General features: G+C 49.1%; 2 protein-coding genes, 1 long non-coding RNA gene and 1 pseudogene across 6 annotated transcripts in view; 2 read left to right on the forward strand and 2 right to left on the reverse strand.

Annotated features, from left to right (window-relative positions):
* The window catches only part of LOC146759575 (nuclear pore complex protein Nup153-like), a 30,269-nt pseudogene extending 29,751 nt beyond the window's left edge, over positions 1–518 (forward strand). The window contains exon 16 of the transcript XR_014932344.1: positions 304–518. The product of XR_014932344.1 is annotated as a nuclear pore complex protein Nup153-like (transcript). The remainder of the gene's footprint in view (positions 1–303) is intronic.
* Positions 519–646: 128 nt separating this feature from the next.
* On the forward strand, positions 647–3,470 carry LOC146759576 (uncharacterized). Its single transcript, XM_085510432.1, has 3 exons — positions 647–1,351; positions 1,770–2,218; positions 3,122–3,470. Exons 1-3 carry the CDS (start codon positions 701–703, stop codon positions 3,468–3,470), a joined length of 1,449 nt encoding a protein of 482 aa, XP_085366558.1. The 5' UTR covers positions 647–700.
* Positions 3,471–9,486: 6,016 nt separating this feature from the next.
* Positions 9,487–17,538, reverse strand: LOC146759577 (nuclear pore complex protein Nup153-like). 3 transcript variants are annotated; one of them, XM_085510762.1, is made up of 5 exons: positions 13,879–14,187; positions 13,109–13,248; positions 12,898–13,026; positions 11,152–11,265; positions 9,487–11,038 (listed from the first exon to the last, which is right to left on the reverse strand). In XM_085510762.1, the coding sequence occupies exon 5, from the start codon at positions 10,187–10,189 to the stop codon at positions 9,713–9,715; it is 477 nt and encodes a 158-aa protein (XP_085366888.1). In that variant the 5' UTR covers positions 10,190–11,038; positions 11,152–11,265; positions 12,898–13,026; positions 13,109–13,248; positions 13,879–14,187; the 3' UTR covers positions 9,487–9,712. The 3 variants fall into 3 exon arrangements, 2 of the variants coding, with proteins under 2 accessions (XP_085366888.1, XP_085366886.1); XR_014932484.1 differs by having other exon boundaries at positions 10,668–11,038; positions 13,879–14,088; XM_085510760.1 differs by lacking the exon at positions 13,879–14,187 and adding an exon at positions 17,332–17,538 and having other exon boundaries at positions 10,668–11,038.
* A 680-nt stretch (positions 17,539–18,218) lies between these two features.
* Positions 18,219–20,695, reverse strand: LOC146759578 (uncharacterized). The gene is made up of 3 exons (XR_014932485.1): positions 20,569–20,695; positions 18,869–19,287; positions 18,219–18,561 (listed from the first exon to the last, which is right to left on the reverse strand). It is a non-coding gene; the product is annotated as an uncharacterized LOC146759578 (long non-coding RNA).
* Between the last annotated feature and the right edge of the window lie 5,116 nt (positions 20,696–25,811).

Raw genomic sequence — 25,811 nt, forward strand, 5'->3', positions numbered from 1 at the left:
TTGAGCTGTTACACTGCTGCTTACCTGCTGAATGAGAGAGATTTCATTGCTTTTGGGTTCTGGAACTCTCTTCCCATTCATCATACGTTGTCTGTTGCCAGCTGCTGAGCAGTGAGCAGCCAGATGATAAAACAGTTGTTCTGGAATATCTGCTCAGTGCTGCTACTGAACTGTCAGCTAACAGTAGGGAACGTCAGCTGGGTTTAGACCGTCGTGAGACAGGTTAGTTTTACCCTACTGATGATGTGTCGTTGCACTAACTCTGCGTGGTCCTAACTCTGTGCTACCGGTTTCTATTCATAGGACTAATGGAAAAAATATTTTCTCTGCCTCTGGATCTTCAGTTCCCGGTCGGAAGATAAAGACTGCAATTAGACGTAAAAAGTAATCGGCAGATTGGTAAAGCAACTTTCAAAGCAGCTGCTGCCCTGCATTGTTCAGTTGTTGGGATCGTACCTTGTGCTGGGTTAGCTGAAGTCAGATCTGCCTAAAGAAATATAAAACTTTGCTGCCCTTTCCTTCTCACTCTGGTGTAGTTCAATTTGTAACAAGTAGAGTTGGCAACAGCGCCGTTCTCAAGCGAAACTATTTTAGAATCCAGCAAGTTACTTCTTTCACTGACTTGGCATGGTTCGGCTATAGAGATGAATATAGCCCGCACAGTGAATGGCTTGTACAATACCTCTTCATCTGCACCACTATGTGCGCTCATCCTGTGCAGCAGGAGGAGAACAGATGGGAGCTGGAGGTGCTGCAGGCCCAGCTGGAGGGCGAGCGGCTCCACTGCCAGGAGCTGCAGCGCCGCTGGGCTGCCGAGAGATGTGAACTGCAGAAGGCGGCAGAGCGGGAGCGGCAGCTGCTGACCGACCAACTGCGCTGTGCCTGGGAGAAGCAGCAGGCCCAGGAAGAGCAGCAGCTGAAGGAGTGGGTGCAGCGGCAGCGGGCGACGGGGACCCGGCAGCTGCTGCTCTGGAAGGAGGCCGAGCTGCGCGCGACAAAGGAGCTGCTGCAGCGTGATTGCGATGCAGCCCTGTGCCAGGCTCGGGAGCTGCAACAGCAGCTGGCCAAGGTGCTGAGGAACCCCCCCAGCAGCGAGGCGGCCCATGCCCAGCTGCAGGACGTCCTCAGCAAGCTGCACTGGGAGACGGATGGTGAGCAGCCCGCCTGCATCCGCCACCTCCGGTGTCAGCTGGAGCTGGAGAGGAGGCTCTTCACCTATTACATCGTGGGGAGCTGGGCAGATGTGCTCTGTAACGCAATGTCCTGCTCCCAAGAAAAAGAGGGAGCTCTGCACTGCCAACGTGCAGAGCAGGGCTCCAGTCGACTTGCCATGAAGGACGCTCACGTCCAGGTACGATGACACACTGAGAGAGTGGGGATTGTTCAGCCTGGGGAGGGGAGGCTCTGGAGAAACCACAGAGCGGCCCTCCAGTGCCTGAAGGAGAACTGGGGAAAGCTGGAAATGTACTGGTTGTAAGGGAGGGTAGTGATACAACAAAGGACAATGCCCTGAAAGTAGAAGAGGGGAGATTTGGATGAGATATAAGAAGACAGGACACCATGAGGCGGCAGAGGCGCTGGCACAGGCTGCCCAGAGAGGCTGTGGTTGCCACGCGCCTGGCAGTGCCCCAGGCCAGGCTGGACGCACCTTTGGGCAACCTGACCTAGTGGAAGTTGTCCCTGCCCTTGGCATGGGCTTGGAATGGGAGAGTCTTGAAGGCCCCTTCCAACACAAACCATTCTGTTATTCTATGATTTTCTGGTTCTAGGTGCCAGAGACAGCCAAGGAAGACCTGGGGCTCCCGGGCAGCCGGCCCTCTCCCCGCCGGGACCCGGCACAGCCCCCCACCTGCCCTGCGCAGCGGGAGGAGAAGAGGCAGGAGCTGAAGGCTCTGCAGGCCCAGCTGGAGGGCGAGCGGCTCCGCTCCCAGGAGCTGCAGCGCCGCTGTGCTGCTGAGAGACGTGAGCGGCAGGAGGCGGCAGAGCGGGAGCGGCAGCTGCTGGCCGACAAACTGCGCTCCAAGTGGGAGCGGGTGCGGGTGTCAAAGCTGCAGCGCCTGCAGGAGCAGAGCCTGAGGCAGTGGCAAGCAGAGATCTGCCAACTGCTGCAGAAGGAGGCCCAGCTGCACCAGATGCAGGAGCTGCTGCAGAAGCGGCACAACGACACCATCCGCCAGGCATGGCATCTGCAGCGGCAGCTGGCGGAGGCGCTGCTGAGGTGCGACAGCAGCAGGGCGGACCGCAGAATGCAGCAGGAAGTCCAGCGGCAGCTCTGCTGGAAGTCCCATGCAGAGCAGGCCGTGGAGAGCAAGCGCCTCCAGTGTGAGCTGCAGGAGCAGAGAAGACGCTTCCTGCAGTACATCCTGGAGCACGTGGAGGGGCAGCCACGCGTCTTCTTCAACAGGGCCAGGGCCTGCCATCGGGCTGTAGCAGAGGTGGGTGTTCAGGCTACAGAACAACAAGAGGCCTGCCCACCTGAGCGCAGGGAGCAGCAGGAGCAGAACACCCATCTCCTGAGTAAGCTGAAGGAGCTGCAGAGATGGTGCAGCCTCCTTGAAGAGAGAAGCAGAAGCTCTCAGCAGATATGGGAGGAGGTGGAGTGGCTCAAGGACAAGATGCGTACGCTCTGCCTCCGTACCCAGCAGCTGCTGGAAATACTCCGGCAGCTCAAGGAGGCCTCTTCTGCATCCAAAGAGGCCACAGAGAAGGCAGAGGGCGTCAACCAGCTGCAGGGACAGCATGTGGAAAAGGAGGCTGCAGAGCAATAAGAGGCCTGCCCACCTGAGCACAGAGAGCAGCAGGAGCAGAACACCCATCTGCTGAGTAAGCTGAAGGAGCTGCATAGACAGTGCAGCCTCCTTGGAGAGAAGTGCTGCCTGCTGAGGAGCAGAAGCTCTCAGCAGATGTGGGAGGAGGTGGAGCGGCTCAAGGACAAGACGCGTACGCTCTGCCTCCATACCCAGCAGCTGTTGGAAAGAGTCCGGCAGCTCAAGGAGGCCTCTTCTGCATCCAAAGAGGCCACAGAGAAGGCAGAGAAGGTCAACCAGCTGCAGGGACAGCATGTGGAAAAGGAGAATGAGACGGCCAAGGAAGACCCGGGGTTCCCAGGCAGCACCAGCAGCAAGCTGCTGGAGCAGTGCAGCTACCTCCAACAAGCCCTGAGGAACCTGGAGAGGCACTGCCAGGCCCTGAAGGCCCAGAACCACCTGCTGAGAGAGGGACGCTCTCCAGAAGCGTGCCAGAAGCTGCAGAGTCTCCAGCAGGCTGACATCAAGCTTGGAGCGCTCAGCAAGCGTCTGGAGGAAAAATCCACACAGCTCCAGGAGATGGGGAAGAAGCTGAGGCCGCACAGAAATCCCAAAGAGGAATGCCCCAATCCCCAGGAAAAGCCAGGGGAGTCAAAAGTGTGGCCAGTGGCAGTCTGCATCTACATTTTCGCAGACCATCACCTCCAAAATGAAGATTCTTAGCTCGTCACAGCTACAAAATCCTTATGAGGGCCCTAATGAGGACCCAGAAAACGAGCTTCCACTGACAGCTGGACAATACGTTTACATCTGTAGAGACATGGATGAGGATGGCTGGTTTCTGGGAGAGCTGACGGACGGCACAAGAGGACTGGTCCCTTCGAATCTGGTGGAAGAAGTTTCAGACGATGACCTGGATATCACCGTGCCTCCAGGGCTTCGTGATCTCCTGCTGGATACCGATGATGAAGAGAGACCAGGAAGCAGGAGCAGGGGCAGAAAGTGATGGTCACCATCCAGAAATCTGTGTCCGTGTGTTGGCTCAGCCTGGGGGACACCAAGATTCCTCTCCATAAGACAGCAACATCCCATCAAGATTCCACCTTTCTGGATGAAGGCTACCTCATGCTCCACTTGATGTTCAAGTGGAGTGTGGTCCATCAGCAGGAAGGCCTTAAAAATTCATCCCTTGTAAGACTGAGAATTTATTACATTGGACTGGACTAAAACAACAAAAAACACCAAAAACACCAAAACAACTTTAAAAAATTTATATATTATATGTTATTTATATATTATCTATATTATAATATATGATATTATAATATATATATTATAATATATATAATATACATTATATACATAATATATATAATATAATAAATACAATGATAAATAATATTATATTATATATATTATAATATTAAAAAAATACTAATAAAAATAACCAAACCCAAAAAGTGTGTCCAGTCTTCTTGTTTTTAGACAGTCTGCTTTTGTAAAGGTACAAGGAAAGGTAGAGGCTGAGGAAAGCCTCCAAAGTCTTTCTCAAGCGCTCTACCTACAAGTATTAGAATGAAGAGAGAAAGGAATCATCACTGCTTGCCTCTGTTCTTTGGGACACCTTAAGCACCTTGGAAGGCCGCACTTCCTGAGCCCTACAGACAGTCTGTCCCAAAGCAGCTGTTTGATCATTTCCACTGGGTGACAATGCATAGCGCTTGCATCGTCTGCGGGCATGGACTCAGATGCAAATCCACATCCTTAACTGTAGGTCCGTACATCCTTTATATACATGCTCCAGCTCCCCCTTGAAATTTTCTTTCTGTCCCTACATGTCAGCATAGCACTTAGCAAGTCTCCTTCACGTCTAGACACCAACTGCCCATACAAGTGTGTGTGATAATGCACGCGGCTGCCGCCAGCACTCTGTGTAAAGAGAAACTGTCAGAGAGCTGCACATCAGGGAGGGGTTTCTTGGTCACAGCCTCTGCTTGCTTTTCTGGCTGGCTGTGAGGGACGCTCACGACCAGGTGAGATGGCACACAGAGGGCGTGGATCTCTGGGAGACAGGAGAGTTACATTCCTTGGAGCCAGATGTGCGTTCTTCATTCTCGAGTGTTGAAATCTCTTCTGGTGACAAAGCTGGTGAGACTCAGACAGAGGGATGCCGGTGGATGAGAAGGCCAAAAAGACAGCAAGAGCTGTAACAGTACCTGTGGGAGATGCTGATGAGCATGGACTTGATCAGCCTGGTTCTCCAAGGAAGGTTTTGGAGAAGGCAAGGGGCAAGAGATGGGAGCGCAGGGAGACAGCGAGATGCTCTCAGCCAGCATTTGTGTTCCGGGGACAGAAAAGCCACTGGCACTGGAGTTTCTTGCTTGCTTGCAGGAGACTCGAGCTTTGTGGATGTGGCCGTGTATTTCAGCAGGGAGGAGCAGGCGCAGTGAGTGCTCTGCCGAGATGTCATGCCGTAGACATATGATTCTATGGCCCTGCTGGCAGAGGGCTTTGCTGCCTTTCCTCCTCATGAAGGCATCTTGGACACTGCAGAGTGAGCCTGCACAAGCAGCAAAATAAGTGCAGTGCATTTCCTTCCTGATGAATGCAACAGCAACTACAAAAGAAACACGAATGAGTGTGAGTATCAGAAGAGATTAATGTGCTCTGGACTCTGAGGGAAGACCCACAGTCACCGTTGGCAAGCAGGTGTCAGTCAGCCTTTCAATGAGGTCAGGGAGGGATGAAACAAGTCTCCAAGTATTTGTTGCACAGTTGAGTTGCTTCCTGCAGTGCTTCACAGCACAACGTGTTTTTATAAAGATGAATGCCTGGGAAACGGAAAGACTACTTTCATACATCTTGTCTGTGTTAGTTGATTGCAGTTCCAACCAGCTGGACATACAGGGTCTGGCAAATGACACCTGGAAGGAGGTACAGGCAGGAGGCCCATCACCCTGCAACCTCCAGGTGAGGGAGAGCAGCCAAGGATTCCTTTGGGACCTGCAGGTTCACTGTGTGCAGCATTACATGCAGGAGCATCTGAGTATAGAGATGATGGCAGAGGTACAGAGCAAAGCATCACAGAGAGGGAGAGTTGCTCATTGTTGGAAGTAACCGCAGGAGACGAGTCTCATGCTATCATGATCAACAGGTCTCGTTTATTAGGTGTAACAGCATCTCATTTATACAGTCAGTAATAAGCTCATGCATATTGCAAAAGTAAAGCTCAGGATTGGTGGGTTACATATTACTTCATCTGACCTTTGTGGTTAGCCTTATAGTTACTTTTTCTATGTCTATACATTGCTACACATCTTGTTTTTCCCTTAGGCTGTCCTTGCCTCTAGATACATATTCTGTCTTTAGATACATATCCTGTCTTTCACATCCTGATTTCTCCTCAGCTGCTGCCTTCAGTCACGTACCTTCTCTTACAATTTAACTAACGGAGTTTCATCATGTCCTTTCTCACAAAGCCATTCTGCATAAACACTCTCCACAGCTCATCTTGTTTCCCATGGTGAGACAGGAACTAGGAGCCACGAGGAAAATGTGGCCGCATTCTGCTTTCCTCTTCTGTCCCACACCAGCCCCGTCAGAGGGGAGGAACAGCCACGCTTCCACTGAGACGTTCCTCTTCATGCACAAATGAGTGTGCACGGAGCTGTGGACAGTGCTGGGGCTGCACACACGTGGGTGTGCACAGGTGTGTCCATGCACTGCAGAGATTTGTGCACGCATGTGGGAGGGTGTGCAAGGACGAGGTGGTACGTGTGTGTGTGTGTGTGTGTGTGCAGGGATGGGGTGGTACGTGTGTGTGTGTGCAGGGATGGGGTGGTACATGTGTGTGTGTGTGTGCAAGGATGGGGTGATACGTGTGTGTGTGTGTGTGTGTGTGTGTGCAGGGATGGGGTGGAACGTGTGTGTGTGTGTGTGTGCAGGGATGGGGTGGAACGTGTGTGTGTGTGTGTGTGTGCAGGGATGGGGTGGTACATGTATGTGTGTGTGTGCAAGGATGGGGTGATACGTGTGTGTGTGTGTGTGCAAGGATGGGGTGGTACGTGTGTGTGTGTGAGTGTGTGTGTGTGTGCAAGGATGGGGTGGTACGTGTGTGTGTGTGTGTGTGTGTGTGCAGGGATGGGGTGGTACATGTGTGTGTGTGTGTGTGTGTGTGTGTGCAGGGATGGGGTGGTACGTGTGTGTGTGTGTGTGTGTGTGCAGGGATGGGGTGGTACGTGTGTGTGTGTGTGTGTGTGTGCAGGGATGGGGTGGTACGTGTGTGTGTGTGGGTGGGTGTGTGCAGGGATGGGGTGGTGGCCATTTGCACGAGCACAGAGGTGTGCAAAGCGGTGGGTGATTGCTCCGTTGAAGCAAGAAGCAAGCGTGACAGTGCTCCAGTTGTAAGGAAGTGCATTGCTGGAACAGGGCAGAGCTGAGCCTGCAGCTGCAGCCTCCTTTGCACAGCCCAGCTCTCAGAGGGTGAGACAGTTGTGCTTCCTGAGCAGCTCAGGGACGTTGTGGACAGAAGCAGCCGAGTCCAAAGTTCCTGGTGTGAAGTGCTCCGAACATCGGGCTCTCTGGGCGAGCTCCCGGCTGACAGCACTGCTCCCCTCTGCCCTCGCCCGGGCCTGCTGGGAGCTGCAGGGCCTGCTGGGAGCTGCAGGCCCCGCAGGAACTACCACTCCCAGGATGCTGTGCGGCAGCACCGGGTGCCGCCATGACAGTGCTGTGTGCAGTGCTGTGCAGGGCTGGGCCTGTGGGCTCAGGGCACCGGGTGCTCCTTCCCTGAGCCTGCCAGGAGGTAAGGCACCGTGAGGGTGGTTTGGGGGAGACCAAAAGACGTAGAGAGGACGTAGGTGGGACATGGAGGTGAGATAGATGGGGCATGAACTGGATCTAGAGAGAGGGGTGAGAAGGCAAGGTGGATATCCGACAGGTGGGGACAGGGGCCTGTACAGGTCAAGGGCCAAGTCCAGCTCTGCAAGCACAGCAACATGTCGGGGACGCCGGGCTGCGGCTGGGGATGGAGCAGAGCAAGATGGAGAAAGGGGGGAACATTCAGGGAGCGAAGAAATCTCCAAGTGGGGCTTTCTCCATAGCTCAGCCTGCAGCGCAGCCACACGACCTAGGCAGGCCTCAGACTCAGATCCTGCTGCTGGGTGCTGCAGGGTGCAGCCTGGCTCAGTCCTCTCTGCACCTGGGGACTGATGGCTGTGTCTGGGATGGCAGTGAGCCTCCTCCACTCCAGGCTGAGCCACTCAGCTCTCCCAGAATTCCCGTCCATCCCCCTTTCTCATCCCTCCATTCCCACGCAGAACTGACAGAGGAGGGGAGGGATGGGTCCAATGGTGGTGGCAGATCTGGGACACTGCCCTTTCTGCTGCCCTTTCACATTGCCCTGAAGGTGGGCCCGGGGGCCTGGGGAGGTGGGCTTTGTAACTGAAGGAACGGCCGCAGGCAGGCAGAAATATGGCAAAGACATTTAATAATTGAACATAGCAAACAGTCAAGAAATGACAGTATTCCCAACCATTTCCCACCCTAACAATCCGTTCTGATCCCACCCCCTAAAACTCCCACCCCCAATCGACTTCCCTCCCTCTGCCAAAAACCTCCCAGCCCCCTGTTGTAATCCAAGAAGAATGGCAGCAGCCATGGATCAAGAGAAGGACTTGACAGAGCAGCAGCTGTGGAGCAGGATAAAGAGCAAACCGTGTTGGTGGTGGATGCGACAGGCAGTGCCAGCAGGGCGTCCCCTGCTTCAAAGTGCACCTTTACTCTCTCACCCACCACACATTCTCTCCTGCATTCAGGGTCTGAGGGATTTCTTCCAGTTGTACTCCATATCCGCATGGCCAGTGCGTGATATAGAGCCCAAGTGGAACACCTGCTTGGAAAATGAAATCGACTCTCCCATTCAGTTCTATGAGCGTGTGCCTTCCACTCAAGTGATGCGTGGTCATATTTGAAAAATCCAAATTAGTTGGATATAAGAGAGGTAATAGCATCATAACCGAGCATTACTAATACATTCAATGATTATTGCCGCAGATTCCAGCACCATTGGTAACATCAGACCCCATTGGATTCACATCCAATCTATTAAATTAGTAGAAGCACATGATAACCTGGATAATGCCTAATAACTCTGGTTCCTGAGACAGTAGTTGGCAAACCTGAAGGCAAAAGGTCAGCGTGCTAGGACAAACAGCCAGACAGCAGTATGGTTAAATATGGCTGCGTCCATCGACTGCCCGAAAAGCCATGCTTTTATAGCAGACAGATGAGGGCGTTTAAAACCATACACACCAATTGGAGGAAAGCTACCGCAATAACAACCCCCCCTTCAAAGACCCCCCTTGAAAGCCGCGAGCTACTCATTCTTTTCCTAGAGGTGTCCTTGGTTCTCATGCTGTTTCTCCCTCCACAGCTGCTGCTCTGTGAAGCCCTTCTCTTGATGCATGGCTGCTGCTCTGTAAAATTCTTCTGGTATTACAACGGCCCCCCAGATTCCCACCCCACCAGTAGCAGAGTACAGCCATTTCATTGCCCACCCCAAAAAGGTCCCACCGCCAATTCCCACGAATTCCCACCCCAAACTCCCGCCCCACAACCACTCCCCCACCCCAAAAATTCCCCACCCCCAATTCCCACCCACCAGCCACCCCCAATTCCCACCCTAATATTGGCCACCCCAAGAATTCCCACCCCTTCCCCCCCCAGCCATTTCCCACCCCCCACCCAGCATTTCCCAGCCCGGAGCTTTGACAGTGCAACGCTTTGTCGGTCCATCAGCTTCAGAGCCCCGCAGTGCCCCAGTCCAAGATGCCGTTTGCGGACAGCCCAGTTTGGGAGGGGTAGGGCTGGGGCTGGTGCTGGTGCCCCTGGAACACTACTGCTGCTCTCTGTGTGTCGTGGGGGCCGGCCAGGAGCCCAGGGCTACAGGGAAGCGCCTTGGTCGGTTACGGCCACGTCTCCTGCTCCACCAAGTGGGCCGGTTTCTTGGTCCGCTCCTGCTGGAGCCGCTGTTGGGGTGTGATGGGCACCGAGTCCTCCTGCTGGCCACCGTGCTGACACAGGCAGCTCCGCCTAGCGCCGGTGGTTGTGTCCTGGAACATGCTGGCAGCGCAGTGGCTTCCTGGTTGTGGCGGGGACACTGGCTGCCAGTGTGCTGCTTGTGCCCGCTGCTCTGGCCTCTTGTGGTGGTGCAGGTGGGTGCTGGGCACTTGGCTGGCTGGCTGCTGTCCCCGTGCTGCTTGTCTGCCATTTGGCAGGAGATGCAGCCGGGTGGCAGTCAAAGGCAGCTGAGCAGCACCCGGGGCTGCCTCCGCCGTGCCTCCTCCATCAGGTGTGCAGTGCAGGGCGACGGAGGTGCGGGGGCAGCCAGGGGCGTGGGCAGTGCCAGGCGGGTGAGAAGCACTCGGGGCTGCCTTCGCCATGCCTCCTCCATGAGCTGTCCAGTTTGCATCAGAGGAGGCACGGGGTGCTTGGCCGGCTGGCTGCTGTCCCTGTGCTGCTTGTCCTTGTCTGCCAGCCGGCAGGAGATGCACCCGGGTGGCAGTGCCAGGCGTCTGAGATGCACCCGGGGCTGCCTCCGCCGCGCCTCTTCCATCAGATGTGTGGTGCGGGACAACGGAGGTGCGGGGGCAGCAAACACTGTGTCAATTTTATAGTCTTTCTTCAAAGTGCACTGGACACAGGCTGACTTCTTATTTCAAGTTGCCAATTCTAACAGAAAACAGATGCTACTAACAAAGAAACACTAAAGAAAGCGCATCTTCAGTAGCAGCTCAAGTTGCTTGTAAAGATAAAACAAATACTGTCTTGCTGGCTTATTTTTTCATCAGCAATGAAGCCTCTGAGTAGCAAGGCTGTATATCCTGCTTCTCTTAAAGTGATGAAAAAAGTGACTGTCCATTCAGAGGGAAGTTGCAGTTTTACTTTCAGTAATAAAAGCCACTTTGAATGGGCTGATTCATCCTAACAGACTTAACATAATGTTTCCTTACATTTGTATTTGCAGCTAATACAGCACTAACCATCACATAAGCTTTTCTAATTTTTCTAAATCCACGTTAGCATTTTTTTTCTTTTTGCAGTATATTTTAAAAAGAAGTTCATTATCTCACCAGGGTTTCTAAGAATGTCTAACACACTCCCTTCCTTTAAGACCTTCGCAGGTCTGAAGGGACCATCATATTCTTCTTCTTCCTTTTTATTGCTGATGCTGTTTACAGTGGTGGTATCTTTAGAAACAAGAGAACAGAAGATGGAATTCTTTTAGCATCCTGTGGAAAAAATAATGCAATAAATTAAACAGGGCTCAACATAGGGAAGACTTTCATTCTTTACTGGCACATCTACTAAGTTTTACTAATATATTAAAAGGAGTGCTGCTTACTGCCAGAGGACTTGACATCTTCTCTAGTGACTGCAGGATGCGCCGTGCTGTGGAACTCGTCACACCATAGGATTGCACGTTTGCTTGTTTAGCTTTCATTTGCCTTACTGGTGTCTGAAAAAACAACATTGTAATTGTCATGCTGTTCAATTTTGAGTTAAACACACGTGTATTTTATGGCCCCGGGCTACACGAACAATATAACCAATATTCTCCGATGACAGAGAAAAACGCATTCGCTGGGAGCTCAAGACAATGAAAAAACATTCTGAGTTATAGCAGTTTAACTGGGTCTCCAATACATCTTGCACATGGGATAAAACAAAAACAAGAAGCCCATATGTGTAGAAAGTAAAGATGGAAGATGTTATGACTGCCGGTGTCTCTGAAGCAGTAATTAGGAAAACTGAACTGAAGCAAAGGCTTGTGATCCAGACAGCGCTTTCACTAACAACACAGACCTCAGGAGTTTCAAGATGGTACAATACCATCTTTAAATCAGTGTATATAACCACAACCAGGAGTTTTTAGTTCTACTTCTCTCTTGCCTGCATCCAGACATCTTAGGGAGACCTCCAAGGAAGAGACTCGACAGCCTCTGAATAGCCTGTATCAATGTTCCATCACCTGCACAGCACAGAAGTGCTTCCTGGTATCTACATGGAACCTCCAGTGTTCCAGTTTGTGCCCAATGACTCCTGTCCCAGCACTAGGCAACACTGAAAAGTGACCAGTGCTTCACCCTTTTGGCATCCACTCTTCAAGGATTTACAGACACTGATGAGATCTCCCTAAACAGGCCCGGCTCTCTCAGCCTCTTCCCACAAGAGAGGTGTTCCAAACCCCTCATCACCTTGGTGGCCTTCTGGACTCTCCTCAGTATGTTGCTGTAATCCACAGCATACAGGAATAAGTAGGCTACTGTCTCCTTTAAAAGCCTAATATTTTGGTTCCTATTTTCAGTATAACCTACAGTTACACTGCAAAAAGTTTAAATAACTGATCATAGAGGGCTCCCAGCTTTCAGGAAGTTTTAAAAACAAGTTTTCAAGGTTTCCCATACAGCAGAAACTTGCACTCTAGCTATTAAGAGTTGTCAGCATTCATTTACAGCTTCATTTCAGAACACCAAGAACTCTTATGGGCAAATAACTCTTTTCAAGAACAGTGCGAAACATTAAAAGAAAAAAGAATGCTACTGTTCACCTCGAGATTGGCATTTAGTCCTGCATGCTCCTCTCAGTATTAGAACAAAGGATCTGTAATGCTAATTCTAGATACAGTAAAGAGCAAACAGCCTCATACAATTTATTCATAGCATGAGCATAGATACGATTGTGTAATTTCTACAGATAAATATCAGACAGGTCTGACCACTGCAGCTTTTGCTAGTATAAGCACAAGTTTTCAGTGTTGTGCTGTCATTGTTCTAATTGCATGACGTTATTTTAACGTGATACAGTTAGAGGTATACAACAGCACTCAAATGGAATATTTTTAAAGACTTAACAGAGGAAATCCCAACTACAAACATCTAGCTTTAACAGTCATTCTCCTTCATTCCAACAAATACTTACATAATAACCATTAAAATAATTTGAATAACAATTGCCATTTAAACTTCTACTCTTGTAGGCAAAGAGGGAAGAATAGGAGCTGTTGCCACATTCTTGGCTCCCCTCTCAAAGCTACAGTGCTACTTTAATATTTCAACCACAATTTCTTACCACACTGTTTTTCTCTTACCTGATAAGGAGCAGCTCGCACTTTTGTCTGCCTTGCAGCTGCAGCCCTTCCACCATAAGTGGTCTTTCCAGGGTAAAATGGAGAGTCTCCAAGCTGGCTTGTCTTAAAGACAGAAGTGTTTCCAAGCGTCTATAGAAACATAGCATGGTAACTGGTCAGTAAAATGGGTATGCATTTCAAATGATTAAAACAAATACTGTGCAGTACTTACAGGAGAGAGAGCTCCAAAAGCAGATAAATTGAATGCAGGTTTCTTTGAACTAGACGCAGAATGTTGGGTGAGGGAATGAGATCTTTCAGCTTCTGCGGACCAGAGCAGTGGTGCTGAATTATTTTTTGAAACTGCGGTATCTGCCAAAAAGACAAACACTGGATATAAAAGCCTCGAGGACAAAAAGAACTCCCGTTATTAAGGATCACACTGACCTAAGCTCTTTAATACAAAAATCATTCCTTAGTGAACTCAGCATAAAACACGGCAGCACTGACAGCTGAAGCCTTCTTTCAAGAAAGGCCAGAAAAGCAGCTCAAAACTTGCACAGTCAGAATAGTTCCTTTATCTGCTCTTTGTGAAACACAAGAAAACAACCTGCATTGCCATTTGTCACCTGTAGTTACTCACTAGCTGTCTGTTGGACAGTAGCTCTTCCTTCTAAGCAATAAACCTAGTCGTTGAGCTAAAGCAATTCACTTTCACTTGCTACCATCCCAGTTCAATATTTACATACAACTAGCTGAGAGTGGGTAAATCAGAACAGATTTTTTTTGTAATACCAAGGTCTCATAATGCACTTCTGAACACAGTTACATTAAAACGTTGACTGAAACAAATACTTCTAAAACACTAAAAATAAAATGCAATTCTCACTTCCAAAGTTGACATTCACTTATTTACTAAGTTGAGGAGGAATATGAATGGATGCAAAGTATTTCACATGATGTAAAAATTACACTAAGGCCTAAAAAAAATATGAAAATTACCTTTCTCAGATGCTCTACAGGAGAAGCCACTAGTTGTTGAGATGTTATCATCATCGTGCTGAGAGGTAGAATCTTTTATTTATTTTACTAGAGACAGTCCAGGATTGCCAATGCCAAGTGAAGAAGATGTAGAGGGCTGACAGGGTGGCAGAGTGGAATCTGACACTTTACAGTTCAAAAGTAGAAGTGAAAGGGAAAAGCAGCAGTGAAAGGGAAAAGCAGCAGTGAAAGGGAAAAGCAGCAGTGAAAAGGGAAAAGCAAGACTAAAAGGGAAAAGAAGCAGTGAAAGGGAAAAGCAGCAGTGAAAGGGAAAAGCAAGACTAAATGGGAAAAGCAGCACTGAAAGGGAAAATCAGCAGTGAAAGGGAAAAGCAAGACTAAAAGGGAAAAGCAGCAGTGAAAGGGAAAAGCAAGACTAAAAAGGAAAAGCAGCAGTGAAAGGGAACAGCAAGACTAAAAGGGAAAAGCAGCAGTGAAAGGGAAAAGCAGCAGTGAAAGGGAAAAGCAGCAGGGAAAGGGAAAAGCAGCAGTGAAAGGGAAAAGCAGCAGGGAAAGGGAAAAGCAGCAGGGAAAGGGAAAAGCAGCAGGGAAAGGGAAAAGCAGCAGGGAAAGGGAAAAGCAGCAGGGAAAGGGAAAAGCAGCAGGGAAAGGGAAAAGCAGCAGGGAAAGGGAAAAGCAGCAGGGAAAGGGAAAAGCAGCAGGGAAAGGGAAAAGCAGCAGGGAAAGGGAAAAGCAGCAGGGAAAGGGAAAAGCAGCATTGAAAGGGAAAAGCAGCATTGAAAGGGAAGAGGAGCAGGGAAAGGGAAAAGCAGCAGTGAAAGGGAAAAGCAGCAGTGAAAGGGAAAAGCAGCAGTGAAAGGGAAAAGTAGAAGCGAAAGGGAAAAGCAGCAGTGAAAGGGAAAAGCAGCAGTGAAAGGGAAAAGCAGCAGTGAAAGGGAAAAGCAAGACTAAAAGGGAAAAGCAGCAGTGAAAGGGAAAAGCAGCAGTTAAAGGGAAAAGCAAGACTAAAAGGGAAAAGAAGCAGTGAAAGGGAAGAGCAGCAGTGAAAGGGAAAAGCAGCAGTGAAAGGGAAAAGCAAGACTAAATGGGAAAAGCAGCATTGAAAGGGAAAATCAGCAGTGAAAGGGAAAAGCAAGACTAAAAGGGAAAAGCAGCAGTGAAAGGGAAAAGCAAGACTAAAAGGGAAAAGCAGCAGTGAAAGGGAACAGCAAGACTAAAAGGGAAAAGCAGCAGTGAAAGGGAAAAGCAGCAGTGAAAGGGAAAAGCAGCAGGGAAAGGGAAAAGCAGCAGGGAAAGGGAAAAGCAGCAGGGAAAGGGAAAAGCAGCAGGGAAAGGGAAAAGCAGCAGGGAAAGGGAAAAGCAGCAGGGAAAGGGAAAAGCAGCAGGGAAAGGGAAAAGCAGCAGGGAAAGGGAAAAGCAGCAGGGAAAGGGAAAAGCAGCAGGGAAAGGGAAAAGCAGCAGGGAAAGGGAAAAGTAGAAGGGAAAGGGAAAAGCAGCAGTGAAAAGGAAAAGCAGCAGTGAAAGGGAAAAGCAGCAGTGAAAGGGAAAAGCAGCAGTGAAAGGGAAGAGCAGCAGTGAAAGGGAAAAGCAGCAGTGAAAGGGAAAAGCAAGACTAAATGGGAAAAGCAGCATTGAAAGGGAAAATCAGCAGTGAAAGGGAAAAGCAAGACTAAAAGGGAAAAGCAGCTGTGAAAGGGAAAAGCAAGACTAAAAGGGAAAAGAAGCAGTGAAAGGGAACAGCAAGACTAAAAGGGAAAAGCAGCATTGAAAGGGAAAAGCAGCATTGAAAGGGAAGAGGAGCAGGGAAAGGGAAAAGCAGCAGTGAAAGGGAAAAGCAGCAGTGAAAGGGAAAAGCAGCAGTGAAAGGGAAAAGCAGCAGTGAAAGGGAAAAGTAGAAGCGAAAGGGAAAAGCAGCAGTGAAAGGGAAAAGCAGCAGTGAAAGGGAAAAGCAGCAGTGAAAGGGAAAAGCAAGACTAAAAGGGAAAAGCAGCAGTGAAAGGGAAAAGCACGACTAAAAGGGAAAAGCCGCAGTGAAAGGGAAGAGCAAGACTAAAAGGGAAGAGCAAGACTAAAAGGGAAGAGCAAGACTAAAAGGGAAGAGCAAGACTAAAAGGGAAGAGCAAGACTAAAAGGGAAGAGCAAGACTAAAAGGGAAGAGCAGCAGGGAAAGGGACGAGCAGCAGGGAAAGGGAAGAGCAGCAGGGAAAGGGAAGAGCAGCAGGGAAAGGGAAGAGGAGCAGGGAAAGGGAAGAGCAGCAGGGAAAGGGAAGAGGAGCAGGGAAAGGGAAGAGGAGCAGGGAAAGGGAAGAGGAGCAGGGAAAGGGAAGAGGAGCAGGGAAAGGGAAGAGGAGGAGGGAAAGGGAAGAGGAGGAGGGAAAGGGAAGAGCAGCAGGGAAAGGGAAGAGCAGCAGGGAAAGGGAAGAGCAGCAGGGAAAGGGAAGAGCAGCAGGGAAAGGGAAGAGCAGCAGGGAAAGGGAAGAGCAGCAGGGAAAGGGAAGAGCAGCAGGGAAAGGGAAGAGCAGCAGGGAAAGGGAAGAGCAGCAGGGAAAGGGAAGAGCAGCAGGGAAAGGGAAGAGCAGCAGGGAAAGGGAAGAGCAGCAGGGAAAGGGAAGAGCAAGACTAAACGGGAAAAGCAGCAGTGAAAGGGGAAAGCAGCAGTGAAAGGGAAAAGCAGCAGTGAAAGGGAAAAGCAGCAGTGAAAGGGAAAAGCAGCAGTGAAAGGGAAAAGCAGCAGTGAAAGGGAAAAGCAGCAGTGAAAGGGAAAAGCAGCAGAGAAAGGGAAAAGCAGCAGAGAAAGGGAAAAGCAGCAGAGAAAGGGAAAAGCAGCAGTGAAAGGGAAAAGCAAGACTAAAAGGGAAAAGCAGCAGTGAAAGGGAAAAGCAGCAGTGAAAGGGAAAAGCAGCAGTGAAAGGGAAAAGCAGCAGTGAAAGGGAAAAGCAGCAGTGAAAGGGAAAAGGAACAAGAAAATTCAGCCCTGAAAGGGAGAAGCAGAACTGATAAAGAAAAGGAGCCCTGAAAGGGAAAAGGAGCCCTGAAAGGGAAAAGGAGCCCCGAAAGGGAAAGGAACAGCATAAAGTAACACTGATACGGAAAAGGAGTACATAAAGGGCAAAGGCAGCACTGAAAGAGAAAAGAAGCCCTGAAAGGGAAAAGCATCAAAGCAAGGGCAAAGAAGCACTGAAAGGTAAAAGGAACAAGCACAGGGAGCAGGCAGGTAGGCACAGCAAAGCAGCAAGCAAAGCCCAATCTCTCAGAGGGGGCTCGCTAACAGGAAGCCCAGCTATTGCCCTCCCAAAGAAACTCCACCATTTTGACAGCCAAAACAGAAACTACGGTTTCGGTTCTCATGACTCTTCCCTGCGCTCCCAAATAAATGGTTTCGTGACATCCTCTACCACACTGCAACTGCTCTGAATAATCAAAATTATATCATTCATGACATAAGAAACTCACTTTTGCCTGGTGACAACGACAGTCCATTCCCATCATGTCCCTCCATGTAATGAACATTGCATTTGGCCTTCTAACAGCCTCCTGGATGAATCCACTAAAAGCAAGGAAGCACCCTGCCCTTACTCTGAAGAGAGAAAGAAAGCAAGGTTCATGGAAACAGGCACACAAGGCTCGCAACAAGACACGGTGCTCCAGATCATGACAGAGATAGGACTACCACAGAGCCAGAACATGATTTACCACTAAAGGAAACATCTGGGAGCACATTCACATCTTCAGCACAAGCTGTAACGGCTCAACATGTTTAGCTTTCTTATCGTTCAGCTGGAGAACGAGATACTCCGAAGTATCAGTCAGCAAGCACTCGGATGAGCCTGCCCTCTGGTTTGAACAGTGACAGACATCATTACTGCCACCTCTGACACCTTATCAGGAGATGCTTCCATTTATTAGCCTGGTCTTGATTCCTTCCATCAGCAGCTGCTCCTAAACTGACCTCCATTCATACAGTGATACCATCAACTTCCAGCACGAGCTGACCTGCAAGACAGAGAAGAGAAAGCAGGATGGCAACAAACAGTGACATAGCACGTTCAAATATTCTTGAACAGCCATAAAAGAGACAAAACAGGAGAGAAACGCATCCGCAGCAACACCCCAGTTCATAAAGAAATGCAACTCCAGCCTGGCCTCAGCAGCCCTTATATATTTCTTACACATTTGATTAAGCCAACTGCAGTTTGAACCAGGACAATTCACAGTCTCTTGCAAATGTCACCGTAAAGCAGAATAGGACACAGCAAAAAAAAAAAAAAAAAAAAAAAAAGCAATACAAAGAAATATAAAGAAAAAAAGCAAGCCAAAGACCAGGGAATCAAAGTTTAAAAAAAACACAGAAAACAAGTAGAAAAAAAACACATACTATCTGTAACAGCAGAAAGACTAACACAGTGTGAATATACTACAAAGGCAAGGAAAGAATGGCTCACCCACCACTGAGGATGGAAGTGCACAGAACAAACTCCACAGAGGAGAAACCATCAGAAAAAATTCCACCCAGGGGCAGTCAGCCTTCAAAAATGAGCTGTAAGAGAGGTGCAGCCAGGCTCCATCCCTTCCAGTCACTCAGCTGCATTGCCCTCACCTGCACTAACCAGGGCTGACCAGGTCCCTTCCCTAGGTGATAATCAGTGGCTCAGACTGTGATTCAACAGTTCTCATACAGCGTATCTAAAGAAAAATAGCAAAGCATAGATGAAAAACACAACGACAAATAAACCATGAAGGATTCTAGGAAATAACAAAGAATTAAAAAAAAAATAATAATAATAAAAGCAAAGAAAAAATAATAAATCAAACAAAAGAAAAAAAGTAAGAAAAAAACAGAAAAAAACTTATTTCAAACAAACAAACAAACAAACAAAAAAACACGACATAGAAAACACCAAATAGGAAAGAAAACCATAGAACTGCAAAGGAAAAAAAATAACACAGCAAAGCAAAGCACAGATGATAAAAAACAACAAGGAAAACACACCTCCCTGACATGACATCTTGCCTCCTGAGCAGGTCACAGTGTCCCTCACTCAGATGTAGAGCAGGGAGGAAGATGAGACCCCATGTGTTCCTTGCTGCGCACTCCCATCTAAAAGGTCCATATGCTCCTTGGGAAGCACAATGCCACCTGGGGAAAAGAGAAAGCAGGAACAGGACATGCAGGCAGCTATCACCCAGCAGAAGGCCAGATCCTTCCGTCTGTTATCCGCTCCTATTTTTAGTCCTAACAGGGCCCCAAGGATACAGAAATAGCAGTGCTTAGCAGAAGGACTCGGAGAAGAACCGGTAGAAACTGTCAGGAGGACAACTGGCATCGTGTGGACACAAACAGGCTGTTGGTGCAAGGAAGGAAACAGCACCTGAGCATTTCACCAGACAGGTTCCCTCCTCTCTGTCTTCCTGCAAAGATTCAAGGATAAAAACTTCATTTCCTCTGAGCAACAATTAGAAACAAGACCAGAAAATTATTCATTCAAAGGCACTTCTTGGAGATGTATAACAGAGTCCTTCCCAGTTACACGAGCTTACGCTGTGGCCTTTGGAGAAACAAGCTGCCTTTGTGGTCCTGAGGGTTCCTTTTTGTCATCTGTTGGGCACAGCAAGAGAGCTTTTCTTGTACAAATCTATGCCCTGTGTACCTTTTTCCATCCCAAAACCTAGAGTTGCGGTGCAGACACTGGATGCTGACCAGAGCAGTAAAAGAACAGAAGAGGGGAAAAGCAGATACAGGTAAGACACCTAAAAGAAAGAAAAAGAGCAGAAGAGAAGGAAGGATACGGTTAAGAACAAAGGACAGAAGATGGAAAGTGCTATAGAGGATTGGACTGGACATGAGCAGATCAGAGCTACACCAAGGTGTGGCTTCTCCCTGTGTCCCTGTCCACCACTGGCAACATCCCCCAATGACAGGGATGATGCTGCTCCAGCAGCTGATGGGGTTGTGGTCTGGGGTTACGTTCTATGCAGAGCCTCCAGAACCTGCTACAGACCCCCAGTTCCCTGCCACTTCTTTTTTTTCCAGGTGTCTGCACACAAGGAACAGGTGTTCTCTATGCCCTGCATACTGGTAATTAGTGTGGGCAATTACTGTGTGGGAATTGGGGGAGGGAAATTCAGGGGTGGGATAGTGAGGAGGAATTGGTGGGGGCTGGGAAATTGTTTGGGTGGGATTGTAGAGATCAGATATGACTGTTAGGATGGGGGATATTTGGTTGGAAATACTGTCATTTCTATTACTCATTGCTTTGTATAAGTTATTAAATGCTTTATGTTCCCTCTGCTACATCTCTGCTTGCAGTCATTTGTGCAGTGACAAAGGTCCTCAGCTCTACATGCCCACCTCCAAGGTAGGATGGAGCACCACAGATGGCAGTGTTCCACAGCTGCCACCAGCAGCCCCAGCTCGTCCCTCCACACCTGAGGCGTGAGTGGCTGTGAGAGGAATGTCTCTGTGGAAGTGCAGCTCATTCCTCCCCTCTGATGGGGGCAGAAGGCATCTGCATTTCCCTCATGGCTCTTATTTCCTGTGTTACTGTGGGAAATGAGCTCAGCCACTGTGCCTCCGTACTATGGCAAGCTCTGCAGCTCTGCCACTGTCTTTATACTCAGCTGCTCCTGTGTGTAATGCTCCACACTTGGACCCTGCAGAGCCCAAAGGCCTCCTTGGCTGCTGTTACTCACCTGGACATTGAGGGTGCTGTGTCTCCAGTCTGTACCTGCTTCCAGGTGGCACTTGCAAGACACTGCGAGTCCACCTGGTTGGAACTGCAGTCAACAAACACAAATGTGAAAGAAATAAGAAAGGATTCTTTCATTTAACAGGCTTTCATCTCCATTGAAAGATGTTCTGCTGTGCAGCACAGCTGGGAGCATTTCATATGTGCAAAAAAGGGGGATAGGCCCTGGCTGTGCCGGGCCCCCTTCCGGCCCAGGCCCCAAAGCAGCCCTGACTGTGCTGGGTTCCCCTCTCACCTGGGCCCTGCAGTGGCCTCAGCTGTGCCTGGTCCCCCTCTGCTCTGGGCCCTGAGCTGGCCCCAGCTGTGCCTGGTCCTCCTCCATCCTGGGCCCCAAGGCCCTGCCTCTGCCTGCTCCCCCTCTGCTCTGGGCCCTGAGCTGGCCCTAACTGTGCCAGGCCCCCCTCTGGCACAGGCCCTGCCTCAAGCCCCGCCCCCTGTGGGCAGCAGTGCTAGTGCCTGTTGGTTTTGCTCTCTTCCCTCTTCTTTCCCTGTTCTCTTCACAAACGCTTTCAGATCCCCCAGGATGACATGCACTGATACTGCTGCCTTCTTCCTGCACAAACTTTCTGGGCAGCTCAGCTTTTTCTACAGAGCAGCGTGCCTTTGGAAGTGCTTGGAGGATGTAAACTAACAGCAAGAGAACACTGAGCTCTTCTGGGTCTTTCTAGGCATTCAAAGAGACAGGAGAGAGTGCTCAGCCTCGAGTGGTTGCTTGTATGCAGAAATCACAGTTGTCAACATCTGTGCTGTTTTGCTGTAGGCAGTAGTGTGTGACAAGAAGCCTACAATTATCAATTTAGTGAACGTAATTAATTGTAACAGTTCCCCTTTCTTCTTCCCTTGACACTTGGGTTATGGAGTTCTCCTATGCTATGTGCCGGTGTAATACCTCTGAGCCACAGCACTGTTGCGTTTAGCAAAGCTCATGGCAACAGGCTTTGGCCAACCTCAGAGCTACGTAGATGATGAGAAGATATCCGATGATAGGAGAGAAAATGAACAAGCTCCAAGGTAAGTGTTGTTTTTTCCTTCTAGTCAGCACGCCATCGCTAAATCTTCTATGCTATCACTTTTATCGTGACAGTGATGATCCCTTAACCTCACACCTTTAGCACAGCACTTTCTGTGGAGATTCCCACCAGTGACAAAGTATTAGTGCCGCTTTTCTGCCTGTTTCTTTTTTGTCTGTATTTTCCAGAATGTGGGTATTTCTTTCATTGCCCACAAACACTGCCCAGTGCAGGAGGAGGCAGGGACAAGAGTCAGGAGCAAGGGCAGAATAGTTTCTCTGTTAGTGAATGGAATGCCAATGTTTTCTGCATATGGACTTGCCATAGTGCTTCTTACAAGGCCTAACAGTGGGATGAAATGTGCCCTGAAGCAGGTGTGCTTTTTAGGAAGGCAAAAGATAATTGCAAATAATGCTAAGGGGGGCCAGTAAGATGATCAGAGGGCTGGAGCACCTTTCCTATGAGAACAGGTTGAGGGAACTGGGCTTGTTGTGCTTGGAGATGAGAAGGTTCCAGGGAAACCTCACTGTGGCCTTCTAGTATTTGAAAGGAGTGTATAAACAGGCGGGGGAATGGCTGTTTACAAGGGTGGATAGTGATAGAACAAGGGGGAATGGTTTTAAAGTGATACGGGGACGTTTAGGTTGGATATTAGGTTGATGTTTTTCACACAGAGGGTGGTAACGCACTGGAACAGGTTGCCCAGGGAGGTTGTGGATGCTCCATCCCTGGAGGCATTCCAGGCCAGGCTGGATGTGGCTCTGGGCAGCCTGGTCTGCTGGTTGGAGACCCTGCACACTGTGGTCCTTTTCAACCCAGGCTATTCTATGAGTCTATGGCTGTACAATTGTATCAGACCTCAGGGAAGTCACGTGGAAGAGACAAGCCTTTGAAATTAAGCTTGATTTGCTTTGCCCCTCATACACCTGATCACTGCATCCCTTACTTGGCAAATGGTCTTTCTGTGGGGTGTAGATGAGGAAAGGGGAGGAGGAAAATAAAGCAGCTGCTTTGTCTTAGAGCTCTTGTTTTGTTGGGGTCTGGCCCTATTTTCTGAAACTAAAAGACGATGTGTGAAAGAAGGACAGGAAAAGGCACAAGGAGGTTTTGGTTTTGGTGCTGACTCCAGCTCGCTGCTTGCTGCTGGGAAAGGCACACTTAGCTCCAAGGAAGGATGCATGCGTGGAAATCCAGTGGCCAGGGGCAAGGGGTACCCAGCAATAGAGGGCAACGAGAGCTGGGGTGATTTGCTTTAAACTGCAGCCAGTGAAGTCCTGTCCCATTGGATCTGACATATGTCTCCCCATTCCCTTCCAGTTTGTGCAGAGATGGCATGAGACAGAGGGCATTGCTTTCTGCCAGACTGCAGGAGCAGAAGCATTTCAGGTGCCTAAATGGTTTGGTTTCCTCACAAAATCACACAGAATCACAGAATTACCCGGGTTGGAAGGGACCTCAAGGATCATGTAGTTCCAACCCCCCTGCCTAGCAGGGCCACCAAACATACACCTTTACTAGATCAGGTTGCCCAGGGTCCCGTCCAACCTGGTCTTGAACACCTCCAAGGACGGGGCATTCACAACCTCACTGGGCAGCCTGTTCCAGGACCTAACCACTCTTCTAGTAAAGAACTTTCCCCTAACATCCAACCTAAATCTTCCCTCCTTCAACTTAAAACCATTTCCCCTAGTCCTGCTATTATCAGCCCTTTCGAAGAGTTTACTCCCCTCCTGGGAGTAAGTTCCCTTCAGGTACTGAAAGGCTGCAGTGAGGTCACCTCGCAACCTTCTCTTCTCCAGGCTGAACAAACCCAACTCCCTCAGCCTGTCCTCATAGGGGAGGTGCTCCAGCCCCCTGATCATCTTCGTGGCCCTCCTCTGGACCCTTTCCAAAATCTCCATGTCTTTTTTGTACTGAGGGCTCCACACCTGGACACAGTACTCCAGATGGGGCCTCACAATAGCAGAGTAGAGAAGGACGATCACCTCCCTATCCCTGCTGACCACCCATCTCCTGATGGAGCCCAGGATCCCATTTGCTTTCTGAGCTGCAAGAGCGCACTGCTGGCTCATGTTAAGTTTCTCATCCATCAGGACCCCCAGGTCCTTCTCTGCTGAGCTGCTCTCAAGGACCACTCCTCCCAGCCTGTACAGGTGCCTGGGGTTCTTCCGGCCCAAGTGCAAAACCTTGCACTTTGCCGTGTTGAACCTCATTAGGTTCACTCAGGCCCACCTTTCAAGCCTGTCAAGGTCCCTCTGAATGGCATTCCTTCAACTGCACCACTCAGCTTAGTGTCATCATGCACACACACCCATGTGGACAAATTCTGTATAATCATCTCCTCACTCTGGTGATAAAATCTCCCCGAAGAAGGATCCTGCAGCTCCACCATGGAACCTTCTAACTGAGGAAGAGGACCTTTGGTGAAGAAAAGAGCACTTGGGCAGTATGAGTCTCCAAGCACATGTGCTTCGTGTCTCTAGGCTGCTGCTGAGACCCAAAGGTGCTGTAAATCCATATAACTACCTTCACTTTTGCAGTATGACTGAATTAGACACAGAAATATGGATAAAAGAGGCATTAAAATCAGAGCAGTTGGCTTTCAAGGCACACAGCTTTCAAAATGGCTCGGAGAGCAGAGCAAACTCTTTGCAAGTAACTATTACCACACAGTTCCATTTGGCTAAGTCAAAACATGTGCATTCTATTCGAGTATGATGATCTTTACATGCAGTTTATAACTGTAAAAAGGTATGTTTCAACTTGGGGAGAGGGGAGCTGTGGTGAGAGCCATGGTTTGGAATCCTTCAGGGCCAGCATGCTTATCTGTGAGTCTGAGGGAGACGCCTCCAGGCCAAAGCAGGTGCTACAGAGAGAAAGGTTTGACACAAATGGTTTTATTTGACTGCTAGAGACAAATGAGTAGGAAGAAGCTATGATTTCTTTGCTGCCTGCTGGTAAATCAGAACTGCAGACTGTAGGAGAGCTTAAAGGAGCAGTAGTAGGAGTGTGAATGAATGCTCTCTGTTCTGCACTAGGATGGATGTGTGACCAGCATGACATACCAATCTTCCACTCCCAAATCATGCTTTCCTGGAGGGCCTTCAAAACACTCTCACTGAGCCAAAAAAGACACTTTCTGGGCAGGGAAGGTCCCCAGAATGCCCATAGCCCCACCTGAGCACCTGACACTGGTACTCTGTGCCTGCCTCACTGAGCCTCTTTGTATTTTCACCTCTGCCCAGTATCATGTAGAAGGGCTGCCAAGGGCTGTGTGCCTGCATGCTCCCCTTGTGACAGCATTGTGTTGTAGGTGCCAACAAAGGGAAAGCACGGACAGTGCAAAGTAGCTGATAATTGCATTAAATGGGACTGTTTTGGCAGCACTTTGATTGTGTGCTGAACATACTTACACGGATCTTCATTAATTTAGGGGCTGAAGAGAGGCTGCAGCTCATTGCACAACATTCAGAGGTTCCCTCCCACATGCAAACGCATCTTTTGAAAAGCCAAGCCTTGATCTCGTTTGAGGTACCTTAGAAAATTTAACTGCAGTGGATCTGCTGAAGCTGAATTATTTGTGGAGAGAACATATTACATGTCTTCCCTTAGATCTAGTCACTACTTATCTCACATGTGCTGTTGTATTAGACAGAAAAAGCACAAAATGGTGTACTTCCTCTTGTTCCAAAGGAAGTGACAGTCGTTATTCTTTCCAGCAAATGTAATTGCATCAATTGTTTCTCACACAATACTCACAATTAAGGTTTCCAAAAGAACAGCTAAACTATAAAGCAGAGGGGAGCTGTTATTCACAGGTGTTGGATTAGCTCTAATTTATGAGTGTAGCAGAAGCTACTTAGATGCGGGTGCTTAAAGCACATTCCTTCCCCCTATATTCTGAAAGAATACTTATACCACTCAAGGATATTTCAATACCCTGAGCTTTTCCTGGAAATGCTTGAATATGGCGTAGGCAAACGAGAGATAAAGGAGAATCTTATAGCACAGGCAGATGACTAATGATGGTGCAAGCCATAAAAAAACACAGGACTACTAACAAGGGAATGGAGATCAGCTGAGTAACCAAAAGAACAGGGTTTCAAATATTCATTTTTACACAAATGCAATTGTGATAGAGTAGGTGCATTATTCCGAGGGAAGGCAGAAAGTGAGA

The sequence above is a fragment of the Coturnix japonica genome, chromosome 10 (genome assembly GCF_054131305.1).
Source record: "Coturnix japonica strain WE chromosome 10, WE-NBRP24, whole genome shotgun sequence".
Taxonomy (NCBI): domain Eukaryota; kingdom Metazoa; phylum Chordata; class Aves; order Galliformes; family Phasianidae; genus Coturnix; species Coturnix japonica.